General features: G+C 43.1%; 1 protein-coding gene across 1 annotated transcript in view; it reads right to left on the reverse strand.

Annotated features, from left to right (window-relative positions):
* Positions 1-6,966, reverse strand: part of Nup107 (nucleoporin 107) — a 43,357-nt gene extending 36,391 nt beyond the window's left edge. Inside the window, exons 1-5 of the mRNA XM_076920310.1 lie at positions 6,723-6,966; positions 4,571-4,659; positions 4,078-4,164; positions 2,934-3,049; positions 1,320-1,464 (exon numbers count right to left, since the gene is read on the reverse strand). Coding sequence (XP_076776425.1) covers positions 1,320-1,464; positions 2,934-3,049; positions 4,078-4,164; positions 4,571-4,659; positions 6,723-6,730 — 445 coding nt within the window. The 5' untranslated portion in view covers positions 6,731-6,966. The remainder of the gene's footprint in view (positions 1-1,319; positions 1,465-2,933; positions 3,050-4,077; positions 4,165-4,570; positions 4,660-6,722) is intronic.
* Between the last annotated feature and the right edge of the window lie 11,975 nt (positions 6,967-18,941).

An 18,941-nucleotide genomic window follows, 5' to 3' on the forward strand; every position in this document is an offset into this window, starting at 1 on the left:
TACCAATGGGGGTCAATTTTAGACCATCTGAATTGCATTTTAAGTGTATTACAACAAGGTAACTGAGAGTTAGAATGGGTACCAATAGCATGGGCTACTGGTGGACAGACATTCCACGCTTACCCATGTAATACTTAAGGCCGTATCTTTAAATGGAACTGCCACATCTTACAGACTAAGCAGAAAGCATGTCCGAGTCAGTCAGCACACCGACTACTCAGGAATACCACATGACGCACACTGAGCGACTGATCCTCATCTGCACTAGTTAAGAGGACGGTAAGAAAGCTGCACAGTGACACAAGGTACAAATCTACACTCAAGTGACGTTTCCCACAGGGAAGAGGGACAACCAACCAACCTAGCAAGTCAGAGTGCCGTCTGAAAATCAACTGAAAATCAACATCTCTGCACATCAAGAATGTGAGAGTCAAATCTAAACCTAAAAAACCAAAAGCTCTCCAAGTGAAGAAAGACTAAAGATCAGAGTTGGCTAACAATCTGACAGTCTGCTGTTTACATTAAAATGGCAAGATACTGTTCAAAATGAGTGCTAAGACAAGCTCTTAATCTTCTCAAGACATGTGAAACAAACAAAAAAAAATTAAAAGCTAAAATAATAATCCTCAGATACTGGGGATGGAGAGATGGCTCAGCAGTTAAGAACACTGGCTGCTTTCTCCATAGACCCCAGCTCAATTCCAGCATTCACACAGAAGCTCACAACCATCTGTAGTTCCAGGAGATACAAAGGCTTTGTTTGGTCTCCACAAGTAGTTGGCATGCAATGGGTGTGCAGACATACACATAGGCAAAACATCCAAACACATTTAAAAAATGGCCATGACTAATAGCTTAACAAAACTACATTACAGGAGGAGAACCAAGCAGGAGAGAGGAAGGTAACCTGGAAACCAAGCAGCGGGGCAGGCCTTAAAAGACCTAACCTGGCAACGCATTCCTTTTAGACTTCTAGCATCTAGAATTTTGAAATAAAAGTACTTTTTAACTTACATCATTCAAAACACACACACACACACACACACACACACACACACACACAGAGACAGACACACACAGTGTGTGTGCGCGCACAGAGTTGTCAGAAGAGAGTTCCACTATGTAGCCCTGGCAGGCAGGAAATTACTAGGAAGACTAGGGCAATCTCAAACCCACAGAGATCCATCCGCCTTTGCCTCCCAGTGCTGGATTACAAGTCTGTACCACTATACCCAGGAAAAATCACATCCTGATGTACAGGAACAGGTTTCCTTGATCTCATTGAATTAATAAACTACTTAAATCTCAAAGCCATTTACCAGCCTCTCCAGGGTCGTCTTCACGTAGCATGACAGTACTTAGGTTTACGTCCTCGGTCACACTATGGTGCTCTGTGTTTGCATAGAACCCTAAACGCTGGGATGAGAATGCAGCTGCCCAGTTGCTGTCATCTAGGTTAGTCACCTAGAGAAAAAAGGAGAGCAATAAAGCCATTGTCATTAAATAGGTAAATTACTACTGAATAAATTTTTTTCCACCTTAAATGTTTTTCATTTTTTTAAAGATTTATTTATTTATTTTATGTATGAGTACACTGTAGCTGTCTTCTGACACACCAGAAGAGGCATCAGATACATTATAGATGAGCCACCATGTGGGTGCTGGGAACTGCACTCAGGACCTCTGGAAGAGCAGCCAGTGCTCTTAACTGTTGAGCCAGCCCATGTTTTTCATTTTCATTTTTAAAAGACTGCAAGCTACAGTGTTCTTTAACTTTTATGTTATGTTAGTTTTTGCCTGAATATGTGTCTATGCACCACTTATGTGAACGGTGCTCACAGAGGCCAAAACAGAACACTGGACCCCCGGGGCTGCAGCGGTCACCAGTCACCATGTGGTGCTGGGAATCGAACCAGGATCCTCTAGACAAGAAGTCAGTGCTCTTAACCACCAGTCCTAATATCTGAGAATTATTCTTTCAGTTTTAAAAAACATTTTGTTTTGCAACAGGTCTTGTGCAGCCCAAGCCCACCGCCAATGTCCTGAGCCTCCTGCCTCTATCTACTGAGTGTTGGGATATCAGACAAACACCACCATTGGGGCCCTGGCTCTGAGTCCCAAAAGGGAAAAAAAAAAAGATGGGTTTAAGCACTAACAATGCAAGGTTAAAAGGCAAAACTACCATCCAGAATAACCTACTTTAGATAATTTCATATGTGCAACAAAATATCCCCAAGTATTTAATTATCCACAATGTCAAAGACAGAACCTTTGATTTGGAATTCAATATGTCTTAAGAGTTACTAATACAGCACCATTTTTCTGTTTCCTTCTTCAACACGATCCCTTTCCTCCCCTAGCTGGTATTCTCTTAGTAATCAGGCAAACCCACCGTGCACCGTGGCATATGTAACATGTCTTCTGCATTTTGAGTACTGGGCCATGGTGGTTCCTAGAACGCCTTCCCTAAAATGCGCTCTTCTGTCTTGAGGAAAAACCCACCTTTACTGTTTACCTTACAAGAGTAAAGAATCCATTCAGAGCAGACGCAGGCAGGATCCTCAGTTCAATGCAGCTGGATACTGCCTTCGGTCCGGCCCACAGGCAGGACTCGTCCTCTCAATGAATCTGGAGCTCACTCGTCCACCCGTCTCTTGCCATTCCCCAGCTCTAGGATTACAGTGAGCAGCCTCCAGCTTTTACATTACTGCTGGGATCTGAACTCAGGTCTTCACGCTTGTGAGACAAGCAGTTTACCTTCTACCGTCTTTGTACTGCTGTCATTTTCCTTTTGTGATGTGACATATTCTAATATCTGATTTTTCAAATGTCTAACCAATGATACCACTCTACACAACCTGAAATTATTTTCGTGATGACTATAACTTTAACTTTCATTAAAAGGCTTTTAAGGTGCATTTATTTATACATACCATGGAGAGATTTCCCAAGTACCCAGAAGACTGTGTGTGCCGGGGAGACCTCCCCTCCGTTCCGAGAATGTAGGAAATATCTGGCTGTCTGAGTAAGCTTCGGCTTGGTGGCGTAACTGTAAGTGGAAGAACACTGTCAGCACAAAGCAAGTAAGCCAACGACGAGAGCTAAGTCTTCGGGGATGGGAAGACGCCTCGGCTGGTAAAGTGCTCGCTGCGCCAGCGTGAGAACCTGAGTCCGAGCCCTAGCGTCCATGTAAAAGCCTCGGGCACAGCGGTGCAGGGTCACAACCACAGTGTGGGGAGAAGACACAGGAGACCGGGAGCTCACTAGTCAGCCAGTCTAGGCTAATCAGAAAGCCCCGGGTCCCAGTGGGGGAGCCTGTCTGAAGACACTGGACGATTCCTGAGGAACAACACCCATGGTTCACCTGTGACTCACACACGTGTGTATCTATGTGCACGTGCATTTGCATGACACAACGCCCCAGACACGTACACAAGAACATGCATACATACATTCATGTGCATCTATATCTACATGAACAGGAAACACCCGCGCATACACACAAAGAATAATTTCTCAGTTTTCATATGTAGATTCAAATCAAACGATTTAAATGTTAACACCTTCATGTTATAAAGAATCAACTTATTTTTCTAAAGATGAGCTTCTCATGTTGACTATTAATTTTTTTTTTTTTAACCAGAAAAGGTACTTTTACTGTAGGTCTAACTGCTCAGACTTAAAACAATCAAAGGTGGCACCTGTCAGCAGATCTTCATCATCTAACTAACGTCAGAAAGCACACTGGGGCATGCAGGGGAGTGGCCAGGGCTCTGGGACAAGTGACCTGTTGGAAATCTCTTTTCACTGCCTAAATAACAGCACTAGCTCACTCACGCTGGCTTCTCCAAGTCTGCCTTCTAAGTTGGAAAAGCAGCTAACAGTTAGTCATAGTTACTATGTACTGATGTAAAGTTCATTCTTCGTTCATGAGAGTTTGGATAACTGTAATCATTATTATTTATGCCACTTCCTGACACTGTAGCTAAATAGTTTATTATGAAAATGATACAAATGCCAGCTGGTATTATGACTACTACTCTATTAAATACTTTCAAAGCACAAACAGAATCTTACAAGGCTGTCGAGATGAGCTTGGAGTTCGAGGAATAATCTGGCTTCTTGGTGTAGTAGTACCAAAATTTTCATCTTGGTTGGCCTGAACTTAGAAAGAATTAAGGAAAGTTTTCCATGTAGAGAAAAAAATCATTACAGTTAAGCACAGATTTACTACACGAGATACATAAGTACATTTCTTCCAAGAACAAAGCATTTTATGGGTACCACCTTTTCTGTACATAGCTGTTAAATCCACCTGTCATTTAAATTCTCAGACAGATATCAGATAATAAGTATTGACTACTAGTTGAGTACTATGACATACTAGTAGTGTTTCAGAGAAACAGGCATCTTAAGCTCACAGACATTCACTGAGAACACATATCTACTAAGTAAACTACCAATGGAGGTAGGCCAATTTTATCCCAGATAATGTTTAATGCCTTGAAGAAAATCCCACAGCCCTGATTCAAGGCACTCTGCACTCTGTGCAATCTCACACAAAGGATACTTAGAACTCTTTTGTGAGCACTGTGCTTCCGTGCAGTCCTCGTTACCTCCACCTCTCGGATCACAGGGGTTGACATCCCCCGGAAGCTCCTACAACAGTGTAATTAAGCTCTTAGACGGACCATCGTTACAGTTAGAGCAAAGAGTCTGAGTCAGTCAAGGGACAGCTCACCCCAACAGCCACATCTTGGATCTTTTTGCCAAGAACAACCTCTTGTCTCTAAGTCCTGCTTACTCCCCAAATCCCACCCAGTGCTCAGCTAGGAGCCCGCCTTGACTTCCTAGCATCACAGTGTTATGCTCCCTATGGAGTTATCTTAGAACCTGAATTCTGTACTACAGTATGGCCTCATGAAGGGAAGCTTTCCCTCCAGGGGACTGAACTGCTCAACTGCAGGATTCCCTACCAAGAAGGACCTCTGCACTCTCTAAAATACCACGATGAGCTAGCTGCTTGTTGACGGGGATGGATTTAGCCCAGGCTCACACCTCTAATCCAAAATATACTACATAGGAAGTACTGGGCCAACCTGGGATAGTTTCAAAAACAAATCCAAAGACAGAACAGGCTCTGAGAATTCTTCTTTAGTTTTTTTTATTCTCATGCAAACGTCCTAGAATATATTCATACAAGCTAAGCCAGTCATCTCGTCACCAGGCAATCTAATCATATGGGACCACTGTTATATTTTTGGCCTGTGTGCTGACCAAACACTGTTAGGAAGCCAGGACTATATTTCAGATTGTGAAAACTATATGGCTTGGTGGGATGAAAGAAAAAGCAAAGGAATTCCAGTGAATTGGAGAAACAACCCTTCAAGTGATTTCTCTCCATGGTGACTAAAGACGTCTTAACACAATGTTCCAGGCCTCCAGCACTGTCGTCCGAGGGTTTAAAAACTAAAGCATCTGGACTGGTTTTAAACATCTGTCTAGTACACCTTTCTTCCCCTTGAAATCTCCAGCTAGCTTCCTCCGCCCTACAGATTCAAACCCACACGTACCAGTATACTATTTGCCACACCATCCAAATTTAGTTCGACCCATGACATTCATCCAGACATATTGCTGGGAGCGTTCAGCCACACAAGCATGAACATTTTTTGTTTATGACTTTATATCTGAGCATGTTTCTTTTTACAGAGGTCTATATTTTTGTTCCCATCACCTGATATACATCTAATTAAGTTATTCATCAACAGCTTTATGGTGATACAAAGTTCCTTGCTGGTAATCTGTTTCTTTCTTTTTTTTTTTTTTTCTGAACCTAAGGCTTGCTATGCAAGCACTCTTCCACTGACCCATCTTCCCAGCCCCATAACTTTGGGGCTTAATCTCTTACAGGCTCACTGTTCTTTATAGATCAGATCCTCACAGGATTGCTCTAAAACTAAATATGCCACTTAAAGCTTAAGGAATATACATAAGATAATCCCTACTAGCACAATGTTTTCAGTATCAATAATGTGCTACTCAAAAGACCAGCTAGTAAGTTTTCCAGGTTCCCCCAAAACTCCTCTGACAGAGGGATTTAACGTCTCCTTCATTTATTTTTTTTCCCGCAGTTCAGTATAATACATCGTATTACACTGCTTGGCTGTCTTCACTACACAATCTACTCCCCGATGCCAAGTGCCTTGAACAACCCATCTTTGTCTCAGGCGAGCATAAATCACCTGATCACATGAGAAATTCAACTACCTGGTGCTGGCACTTTAAAGTCTAAGCTGACCACCGTAATACCCAATAATGTACAACTGATATGACTTAATAACCACAATAAAACCACTCTGAGGAAGTCTGGACTGAGCTGTCAGGGTGGCTGATGGCTGTGTCCTCGGACTGCTTCACTTAGCATTTCGAATGCCGGGCCACCACCGACCCCGCACACTTCGGGAGCGAACGGCGAGGAGCGAGCCCCGATGAGCCCCCGGAGGGTGGCGCGGCGTGGAACGCGGGGATCCGCATTCTCTACATCCCCGCTCCAGTCACGCCAAGCGTCCATTCCTCCACCAGGGGCCAAATCCCTGGCAGGGTGAAGGAAGGATTGAATGGGCAGTCCTCGGCTCCTCCTCCGCTTGCCGCGGAGGTAATTAACGTCGCTAACAGGCGAGAGCCACAGTCTTGGCCGAGGCGTCCCCACCAGGACTGACCTGTCCATGGCCGCAGCCGTTTCCACCTAGAACCTTACAACTTTGACTGCAGCCTGGCCGCCGCGTTTCAGCCTTCCCGCTCTCCGGAAGCAAACCCTTCGACCCGGAAGCACGCCCTGGCTAAGCCAGCCACAGAGAAACAGGTTCCCACTCGGCGCATGCGCGCCTTTCGTCTCCTGCCATAGGCCCGGTGGGCGCAGGCGCGGAAGTGTGCCAGTGCGTGACTGCGTGGCTGGGCGGTGCCAGCCAGGCAGGAAGGGGGCGGGAAAGGGGGCGGAGCTTGTGCGTGTTGCCCGGGCGGGATTTGTGGGTGTGGTCTGGGTGGGGCGTCCTACTGGGAAGCCGGAAGTCTATAACCTGGACTTTAGGAAAACTGTTGCAGAGTCTGGACTCCGGCGTTCTTGCTTGCGGTTCTGTGCCACTCTACAGGATCTGGCCTGCCTCCGGACACTCACCCCTTTCTTTGAACTGTGATGTAGTCTCACTGGACGGGTTTTGAGGTTGTTTCCTCCTATCGTTGTCATTTATTTCTCTTTTACAGAATCAGCCGTTTTTAAAGAAATCCAAAAAAAGCAAAGCATAAGAAAAGCCACATGGGTTCACGGCCTGTAATATGAATATTTGGGGAGATTGAGGCAGAAGGATCTCCATGATTTTGAAGCAAGCCTGCACTAAGAAAGCCTGACAATAATAATAATAGCAATTATTGTTTATTATTATTATTATTATAAACTTTAAAAGTTTTGGGCGTGAGGATACTTGTTCCAGCACCTTAGAGTATTAGGTCTCAAGCCCTCCAAATGTCTAGAAATGAGCTCTGGCTGAACCTTTCTGATTTCTGGCGGTTAGATAAAAACCAGCATTCCTCAGGAACTTGTGAAATGCATTTTCCATCGGGCATCTTAGCTACTTATCCCCACAGTCCCGACTCTGCACTAACTTCTATGCTCTGCTCTCTCATCTCGCTCACAAAACTACATCTTGAAGAGCTCCAACAGGTCCAGGCACTGCAGACACAGCACCAGCCGGTATGGCTCCTCTCCCTTCCCCTTTCCCTTGCTAAACTGTTAGATTACATTCCTAAACCCAGCCACCAAGGTCTCTTCCCTTATTTGGCCACATCCTTATGCCTGACTAAAACTCCAAGGTCCAACTATCAAAATCCACTAGCTGGCAAACATGTCCACTCAGGACTTACCGACTAGCACAGCCTTCCCCCTTTTCACCTTAAAAACCACTCCTGCAGAGACACCTGCTGCTTTCTTTGGCAGATCCAGAGGCAGCACCCACTGCTTGTCCCTCTGGGGTAATACATTTCCTTTGTGCTGAGAATTGGGTGTCTGGGTGTGTTCTGTACTGACTACCAGGCTACTTCACGTCTCTTGCCGACTTGATTATCCTCTCCCATTCTCTAGCTTCCCCAGTCCAGGCCATGTCCAGTCTGTTTCTCTTTTTATTCTGGACACTTTCAGATGACTCTGGATCCTTTCTCTCTCTTACCCACATTCAAAACCTTATCCCTAACAGAGCAGTCATGGCGGCAGTTTCTTTACTGTGCCTCTTCCCATGCACAGACTAAGGTAGAGGCAGGATTCAAGGTCATTCTCGGCTCCTTCTAAGATAGAGCCAGCGAGGTTTTGTTCTGGTTGTTTGTTTGTTTTGATACCCTGACTCAAAAGAAAAGAAAAAAGTAGTAATTCAAAGTGCTGTCTGAGTAAAAAAGCAGTATATTCAGCACCTGAAGAATTCAGTTCAGTTCCTTTTTTTTTTTCACTTTGAAAGCAGTCATTATTTATTAAGTGACCAGATTGCAAAAATAATGTTAGAAGGACCAGCCAGCCAGCAGCTTGCCCTGCAATCCTGATGGTCTAAGTTCTGTCCCTGGACCCCTGGTAAAGGTGGAAGGAGAAAACCAGCTACACAAATTGTCTTCTAGCCACCAAACACGGCCCCACCTCCATGCATGCTCCATTCATACACAAGCACATATGTGCGCATACACACCCCAATATGCCACACACATACACCATACACACACACACCATGTAATACACATACACACCACACATATACATGCATACACCCACACACATACATGTATGTACACACAGATAGCTCATCTATAAAACAACCCTGTTGATATGATATTTCCTATTTCAATTACTAAATAAAAATCCTTCGATATGGATGAGCTCTTCTATTCGGCCACAACAAATTAGAATCACCAAGATAGAATCACACATGAGGGCTAGAGAGATGGCTCAGTGGTTAAGAGCACTGACTGCTCTGCCAGAGGTCCTGAGTTCGATTCCCAGCAATCATATGGGTTTTTTTTTTTTTCATTTATTTTTTTAAAGATAGATTTATTTACTTATTTATCTATTTAATGTACATCGGTGTTTTGCCTTTATGTACGTCCATGTGATGGTGTCAGATCTCCAGAACTAGAGTTACAGACAGTTGTGAACTGTCATGTGGGTATTGGGAATAGAACTAGGGTCCTCTGGAAGAGCAGCCACTGCTCCTAACCACTGAGCCATCTCTCCAGCCCTTCATATGGTGGTTTACAACCATCTGTAATGGGATCTGACACCCCCTTTTGGTGTGTCTGGAGACAGCTACAGTATACTCATATTCATTAAAAAAAAAAAAAAACAGAAGTCACTCACGAAAGTTCCACCTACTAAAACAAGGCTAAATTATCTGATCTCTAGGGAATTAAAGACAGAGAAGAGAGACAGCCAGATTTTCCACATAGAACATTTTTGATTGGTATAGTCAAAATGTCTCTGCTTTAATTTTACAAGAAAAGTAACCCAATGCTAACTACTTAGCGTCCAGTTTGTTTTGCTGTTCTGCCTGATGCAGAAGCTCACTTTGAGATTCCCAATCCATTTATTGTTGGTTTGTCCCTGGACACATTCTGCTACCTAGCCCAGGCTGGCCCCGGATGTAGAGTTGCAGCATCCCATCATAGACAGCTGTGGTGGGGCCTTGGTGGGAGAGTCTGCAGCTCCCGTTTCCTGCTCTTCCTGGCCTTTCTCTCAGCAAACTTCTGCTGCTCTGCTCACTGGAGCGCTTCTCTTCCACAGGCTGGAGTGTTGCCTGACTCTAGGATTGTAAATAAAGCTAATTAAGACCTTTAATTTAAGTTTATGTACCTTTCTCCTTTGATAGTAGGCTATCTTCATTCCCGCTCTCGGAGAGTATTATTTGAAGAGTCACAAGAAGTTTATTAGTCAGGTGACTTAGTATTTATTAAGAGAGATAGCTAGGTTGACTGACCATCACCCTGGGATCTGCTTGTCCTCACCTTTCAATGTCACTGTCATGGGCATGTGTAGCTATGCCTGGCATTTACATGGTGTGTTGGTTTATATACGCTCGGCCCAGGGAGTGGCACTATTTGGGGGTGTGGCATTGCTGGAGTAGGTGTGTCACTGTGGGCATGGGCTTTAAGACTGTCAACCTAGTTGCCTGGGTGCCAGTCTTCTGCTAGTAGCCTTCAGATGAAGATGTAGAACTCTCAGCTCTTCTTGCCATGCCTGCCTGGATGCTGCCATGCTCCCACTTTGATGATAATGAACTGAGCCTCTGAACCTGCAAGTCAGCCCCACCAATTAAATGTTGTTCTTTGTAAGAGTTGTCTTGGTCACAGTGTCTGTTCACAGCAGTAAAACCCTAACTAAGACACATGGGTGCTGGGATTTTAAATCAGGTTCTCACACTTGCAGGGAAAGTGCTCTTACTGAGTCCTCTCTCAAATCCCAATGTTTAATATATACATATATGTGTGTGTGCATAAATACATAATATATACACATATATGTACACATATACATAAATACACAATATGATCATAAGAGTTTGGGGCAAAGAATCTTACGTTCAAAGAAATAAACTGTTAGAAAATGCACTGGAAGTCAGCTAAAATTTTTTTCAACTTAAATTTTATGTTTAAATTTTATGTGTATGAATGTTTGCCTCCATGTATGAAAATGCCTCATGGGCATGCAGGGCCAGCAGAGGCCAGAGGGAGCACTGGATTCCCCTGGAATCGGAGTTGCAGCCAGTTCCACGTGGATGTTGAGAACTGAATCCTGGTCCTTTACAAGAACTGCAAGTGGTCTTAACCACTGAACCATCTCTCCTGAACCCCCACTTTTTTTTTTTAAATTACACTTATTTATTTGGGGGCAGAGCAGTGGAGGTCAGAGGACACTTGGGGACAATTGGTTCCTTCCTTCTACCACATGAGTTTTGGAGATTTAACTCAGGTCATGCAGCCTGGTAGCAAACACCTTCACCTATAGGCCATCTTGAAGGTGCTCATTTAAAATTTTTTATTTAAAAAGTATAATGATGATGTGTGTGTATGTATGTGTGTGTACCTTGGTGAGGATCAAATTTATTTCTATAGATACACAGAAAGACACTGTCTCTAAAAAAAAAAAAAAAAAAAAAAAAAAAAAAAAAAAAAAAAAAAAAAAAAAAAAAGAAAGAAAAAAAACCCAAAAAAACAAAACACCCTAAACCTTAGTTCTATCCCCTGGACATCTTGCCCACTAAACCTTTTAACTTGTAGACACTAGCATGACAAAGTCCCCTAAAATATTTATATCATATACATTTGATTACTTTAAAATTCTGTGAAATAGGGCTGGTGAGATAGCTCAGCGGTTAAGAGCACTGACTGCTCTTTTGGAGGTCCTGAGTTCAAATCCCAGCAACCAAATGGTGGTTCACAACAATCCGTGATGAAATCTGATGCCCTCTTATGGGGTGTCTGGACAGCTACAGTGTACTTACATATAACATAAATAAATAAACCTTTGGGCCGGAGCGAGAGGGAGAAGGGAAGGGGGAAAAATTCTGTGAAATAAACCCCTGTGCAGTGTACATTGTATCCATGCTAACTTTTTGTTTAGGGTAGACAGACATATCTAACTTAAGCAAGAAAAACATGCACTGGAAAGGTATCAAGAGCGCATGGAACTGAGAGATGGGACGGGTGGGGAGCTGGGAAACAGAGCTCCTCTGAGCGGCCCGGCTGTAGATACAGAACCAGAGCTTGCTGACTTGACATACTCCTTATTTTATCCTCAACATCCTCAGATATCAAATACAAGGACACTTCACTCCTAAATACTCGAATAAATATCACCTGCTAAATATAACTGATGGAATGCCACTCAGCCCCAACAGACTGGATCAAACCAGAAAGAAGTCATTCATGCTATGGCCACGGAATCACACTGCATCTAAAAACAGCAGAGAGTCTTGGAGAGATGGCTCAGTGGTTCAGAGCACTGACTGCTCTTCCAGACAACCTGAGTTCCTAGCACTTGCGTCAGATCTCACACCCTCTTCTGGTCTTGAAGATGCCGTGAAGATATACAGACACACAAATGCATAAATGAAAACAAAAATCCTCAAAATGAAACAAAGCAAGCCAGGAGATTTATAATAACAATCAGAAGTTAGCCAGTAGGATAAGGTAGTCTTTTCCATTTTAAGCTTGCAACAAAAGTAACTTTGACATAATCAAGCTGTCTTTTCTATTTCTGCTCTATTCAGCCCTTTTCTGTTTAAAGAGCCAACCCCTCCATAGAGCTTTGAGCCTCTCTCCATTTTGTGTGTTAGATACTGTCCGACTCATGAATCTCTGGTGAAATCAATCAGATGTTTAATATTCATCTTACTTAGGGTTTCTATTTCTGGGAAGAGACGCCATGACCACAGCAACTCTTAAAGGGAAAGCATTTCATTGAGGCTGGCCTATACAATTCAGAGGTTCAGTCCATTATTGTCACAGCGGGACGAATGGCTGCGTGCAGGCAGGCATGGTGCAGGAAGAGTGGAGAGTTCTACATCCCAATGAGCATGCGGGAGGATGAGAGACACACTTGGCCTGGCTTCAGCATCTGAAACCTCAAGGCTCACACTCAGTGTGACACACTTCCTCCAAGAAAGCCACACCTACCCCAGTAAGGCCCCACCTCCTAATGCTGTCACTCCTTATGGGCCTATGGGAGCCCAGCATTCAAAGTAGCATGCCATTCTCGTTAAAATTTCGTTCTTTGACACTTCTAAAACCAGGTGTTCTGCTAGTCACAAGAGTCATTCAGAACATCAATATTGATAATATGACATAATTAGAGCTGGGTTTGGTGGCACATGTTTGTAATTCAAAGAACCCAGGAGGCAAAGAAAAAAAGACTGCCAAGAGTTTGAGACAAGTCTGGTCTACTTAGTGAGTTACAGTCCAACCAAAGCTGTGCTATCTAAGTCATGTTTACACACACACACACACACACGCACGCATGCACAAGTACACACACATGCACAAATACATGCACATACAAGCACACATACATACACGAACAAATATACACATGCACATACAAGCACACATACATACACACATGAACAAATACATGAACACACAAGCATGCATACATACATACATATATACATACATACATCCACACATGCACACATCCACACATCCACACACAAAGTAGTTACTGAAATCAGCAAGGGTGTGCTTGATTTGTATGGCAGCCCCTGTCATTTAGGGTTTAGTTTTTCTGGCCTCTGTATTTCTATTTTGCCTTTGAGTGTGTTCTCCAGCCTTTGATGTACTTCCTGTAGCCCTACTTTACAACCCTTGTTCCCTGTTAAGTGATGCTCTGTGACAAGATGTGCACCAGAGGGAGGCCTGTGCTTTCAGTGCCCCTGGCCCTTCAGCAGAGGCCTTTCCACCAACGAGCAAGCCATCAAATGTTACTCTCTGTTTGACTGACCATTTTGCCCTCCACCTTGAAGCTCTGTCCTCTTTGATCTCCAAGATCTTGTAGAGTCTGCGGTCTGGGAGGATGATTATCATAGTGGCTGTGGCTCTTAGCAGTAGCCAGAAACTAGGCCTGAACCTAGTGTAATCAGAACTATCTTTTCCCTCTTCTTTTAGCAACGTTTTGCTGAAATGGTAATTGCTACTAGTGATTTTCTTTGAAAAATGATTCAGTCACTTTTACTTACGTATATGTGCGTATGCCTGTGGGAGTTTATTTATGTATGTGAGTTTATGTATTTATGTACTTTTGAGTCTATGCAGATTCTGTCTGTCCCAGCATTTGCTATGTAGATCAGGCTGGCCTCAAATTCCCAGAGATCTGCCTGCCTCTGCCTCCTGAGTACTGGGGGTAAAGGTGTGAGCCACTGCTGCCTGTTGTCTGTGTGAGTTTGTGTTCGGCACACATGCGGAGGCCCAAGGACCTCCAGTTCCTGTCAGCTAGAGTGACAGGCAGTTGTGAGACACCTGAGGTGGGTGCTGGGAGCCCAAGTCGGGACCTCTGGAAGAACTGTATTAAGTTCTTAACCACTAAGCCATCCCTCCAGCCACCAAATGGTTTTCTTAAGATGAATACGTGTCTCTCAGAAAAGGACATATATAAGAGCAGGAGAGAGCTAATGAAAGGATTCCCATGATTCATTTAGACTCTCTGTGACTATAATTCCAGGAGCTAAAGCTTGGATGTGGGAGGGGGCACTGTAACCCCAGCACTTAGGAGGGAGAGTCAAGAAGATTACAACATCTAGCACTATGTATCTTGTGCTACATAGTGAGTCCCTGTCTCAAAAATAAATAAGATAAAAGCTGAAGAGACATAGGTAAAATATTAACACCTAAATGGAATGTTAAGGCCTAGGTAATAGTTACCTGGCTAGCCTGCCATTATATGGAAACTTTCTCATATGTTTCTGTGCTGTTACTAGGAAACTTTCTAATACCAAAATGGATTACATACAATTACATGATTGATTATTATGTTCTGTACCCATGGAAACCAATGGCAATAGAAGTCAGTAGAAGTGTTTTGTATAGTTACCTACAATAAGCTTGGACCCAGCAGTACTTCCTGTACATATGTATAAGTGTTTATAGTATAAGCTGCATCTGGGATGGACCCCAACATAAGAGAGACACCTGCACCAATATAAGAAGCTATTTGAAATAAGACTTCTGTTTTGAGTAGTGGTCAAGTAAAGTTTAAGTTCCCAAGACTTCCCTGGGAACTAACATCCTACTTGGCAGAAAGACATGTACGTGGGTAACTAACATCCTGGTTGGCAAGTTAAGATATGAATGTTAGACAAGCCCCACCACGATAGACAAGTTAGAAGATGAATATTAGACAAGGCAAGTCCCCTGCCACAGTTCAATACTGTTAGTATTCTGTCTAAACTCCACCTCCACAGTCACCTGGCAACAGCCAGGTATGTTCCTCCCCACAGTTACCTGGCAACTGCCAGGTAGGCCTGGACCATTCTAAAAAGGGCTGCTTACCACCTCCTCACTCTCTTAATCTCTTACTCTCTTACCCTCTTAATCTCTTACCCTCTTGCCTCTCTGTCCCCTCCCCCCTCTTCCTCTCTCTCCACGTGGTCATGGCAGAAATCTACTTCTCTACTCCTCTCTCTCTCTCTCTCTCTCTCTCTCTCTCTCTCTCTCTCTCTCTTTCTGCCTCTACTAAAGGCTCTAACACTGAGTTACACCCTCAGTCTGAGAACATTTATTTATTTATTTATTTATTTATTTAATATATGAGTACAATTATAGCTGTCTTCAGACACACCAGAAGATGGTTGTGAGCCACCATGTGGTTGCTGGGAATTGAACTCAGGACCTCTGGAAGAGCACTAGTCGATACTCTTAACCACTGAGCCATCTCTCCAGACCCAAGAATGTGTTTTCTTAGGACGGGTATGAGATGTAAATATAAAAATAGCATCAGAGGAAACTGCCTAGGAGCTTGGATCTCAGAGCTGGATCGCCGAGGGTCACCAGTCAGCGCTCTTTCACTTTCAGCTGTGTGGCCTTGGTTGTAATGATCAGATCATAGGATTATTAGGAATATTGAATGATCTGTGTGTAGGCTTAGAATAGTATGGGGTACTATAATATCTGAGACACGGCGTACTGTTCAAACACAATTTTTCCTTTGGCATCACTATTTCAGCTTTGAAAAATTAGATGTATGTATGTATGTATGTATGTATCCATGCCATGGTCCCATATTGGGGAGACAGAAGATAACTTATAGGCGTCGGCCCTTGCCTTCTACCATGTGGGTCCTGAGCATCACACCGGGCTATCAGGTTTTACAGCAAGTACCATCTCACTGACCCATCTTTAGGAAGGATCACCAGCTCACTGGGCAACATCAGATTTGATACAGTGCCAGAGATATCAGAGGGATTTCCTGAGATGCTGGACCAATAACAGAAGTTTTTTGTTTTTTTTTTTTCTGTCTGAAGAGTTCAGAATAATTAACACGTTACATTTACATGTTTGCAAACTCTCCCTTTGTCCTCTATATAAAGAGTCAATTCTACAGAAGAACCCTTTGCTTATCCATTCATAAATATTTAGCCGTCTGCTAAGAGCCAGGCCCTGTGCTTGGATCTGAGCGGCAGAAACTGAGGGGAAATGGTCTGTTCACTCTTAAATCTCCTGCAGCCAAATAAAAAAGCCAGGCATGGCTGTGTATGGCTGACTTAAAAACAGCAAACAAACAAAACGAAAAACAACCAGCTTCCCCCATGTACCAAGTACTTAGCCGTCAATCAGTAACCTGAAATGAAATAGAGCTGAGATCTATTTTCAATGCATTTTCAGAGGAACCTGCAAAACTCATACTGTAATTGGTCCCCAGACCTAAGTAGGTCCCAGACCTTAGCACAACTGACTCCATAATGGAAGTACCATTCAGGCCATAAAACTCAGCAGGTAGATAGCACCTCCTGCCAAAATAAAGACAAAGACCTAATCGATCAAAGTCCATAGTTCTGGGAAAGTTCCTAAGTGTATTAACCTTGTTTTTGGCTTCTACGGTTCTGATTCTGGCTAACTGTTCTTGCTAACTGAGGTGTATCAACCTGGAATGTGACTTTGTGCTTAAAAGTTCACCCTAGGATAGGCTCAGGACTACATTGGATCCTAAACACCCAGCGTAGGTGCCAGCTGGCTAAGAAAGACTTTCCATTGGCTTAAACCCATGTCCACGCAGTCCTGTCTGGCTAGCAATATATATATATATATATATATATATATATATATATATATATATATATATATATATATATGTTAAATTCTGAAGCTCATGATCAGGAGAAGGATCACATAGACTGTGAACCGTGTGTGTCCTGAAACTCAGGTGTTTTATTTGAACTTCATGTAGAAGAGAAACCACTGTCATACTTTATGAGACCTGCCAGGTTATTGATCACGTGCAGATTATATCTTCTCAGATGCTACTTTCCAGGTTTATTCAGTGGATGCCAACTGAAAGTGGAAATTGCTTGCCATTTGTCTTTCTGGATGACAGCATAGTTCAGGATATGATCACTGTCACTTTGCCCTTCTTTTTGACAGGGTTTGAGCCTAGGATGGTCTCAGACTTACTATGTAGTTGGGGTCTCTTGAACTTATCCCTTAGTCTTCAGCTCTCAAGGGCTAGGGTTACAGGCCTGAGCCACCACACGAAGTTCATTTTACTTTCTGTGAACTATTTCACCTTCCGACATCGAAGTTTCATGTATAAAACTGAAAGTATAACCATGTAATCCTAAAGAGTCTGCACTGAGAATGAATGTCTCACTGACAGAGAACAGACTCACTGGCTTGAGTTCTAGGTCTCCCGCACCTAATGGAATTTTGGACAAATTACACTTCTGTGTAAAAAACCAAAACAGTCATTTTTAATGGTGTTGGTATATAATATGCACCCAGTAAACACTGGCTCCTATTACATGATATGAAGAAATACTAAGTTTTTAAATTTTGTTCAGCTGAGAAACCAGGAGGAACATTTTATTTGCACCTACTTGTGCTTAATAGGTGTTGAACGGATCATTCTGGAATCAATGGGTCATTTTCAGTTAATGCATCTGCCTTTCATATCTTTGACTATATTCTGGTAAAAGGATATACAAGTATGAAATAATCATAAAATGTCATTTGCTTTCATTTTGTCACATATACGTTTCACAATACTATGGGACACCCCAGTGGTACGTCTCACCGGGCCCAGAAGCAGGACAAACTCAGTTTGTTAGTTTGTTTCATAGATACTTTTCTTTCTTCCTTCTCTTCCTCCCCCTTTTTTCTCCTCCTCTTCCTCCCCCTCCTCCTCTTCCTCTGCTGCCTCCTCCTCCTAGAATCTAGTCTGGAGTTTTGTAGGTAAGACACATAGTCCTTGAGTTCCTAGCAATCCTCTAATCTCCACTCCTCAGTGAAGTTGATCACGGGGTAAGTCACCTCGCCCGGCTGTTTCAGAACCTCTTTTTGCTTCTTTTAAACTGTGTTCAGCTTGAAGATAAAAGCAGAGCGGAGAAAAGTGAAGTGTCTTGATTTTAAGTAACTCTTTTATGAGTGATGTTAAGTCTTTGGGTTTACAAGACAATTACCAGCTGAGCCATCTCTCCATCTTCCTCAAGTTTGTGGCTATCTTCCTGTCTCAGCCTCTTAAAGGCTGGGATTACATACCCTGAATCAAAAGGCTTTTGAGATACCAATAAACATTAAGTATAAAACAAATGTTAAAAAAAAAAATAAAAACCTGACATCTGCACTGATCAAGTTTTTGTCTACTTGACACAAACCTAGATCATCTTTGGGAAGAGAAGACATCAGCTGAGGAACCTCCTCCATCAGATTGGCTTGTGGGCAAGGTGGGGGCAGGGCAGCCTCTCTATTCATCGCAATAGTAATCTTAACTAGGACACCTCTCCTCCCCAAGTTGCTTTTGATCAGTGTTTATCACAGCGACAGAAATCAAACTAGGACAACATCTGATAGACTTTTGATATGAAATAATATATACCAGAATGCTTCTTAGAATTCTGCCATTAATGTAATGCACTGCTTTGCAATATAGATACTTTTAAGTCGTGTGTGTGTGTGTGTGTGTGTGTGTGTGTGCATAAGCATGCCGTGAAATGAACTCAGGTTGTCAGAAACACTTTCAGCCCTTAGGCTGTGCTGTCCGCCCGGTATTGTGTTGCTGTTTCACACCTTTTCACTGTGCTTTTGCCTCTAGTACCGTATGCACGGTGTATTTGGTGACATTTTCAAAGCAGTGCGAAGTTGCTGACAAAAGACTGGCCAGACAAGTAAATCAATCGCAGTGACCCCTCTCTACAGACACTGCAGGC

Source organism: Arvicanthis niloticus, chromosome 22 (genome assembly GCF_011762505.2).
Source record: "Arvicanthis niloticus isolate mArvNil1 chromosome 22, mArvNil1.pat.X, whole genome shotgun sequence".
In the NCBI taxonomy this organism is placed as follows: domain Eukaryota; kingdom Metazoa; phylum Chordata; class Mammalia; order Rodentia; family Muridae; genus Arvicanthis; species Arvicanthis niloticus.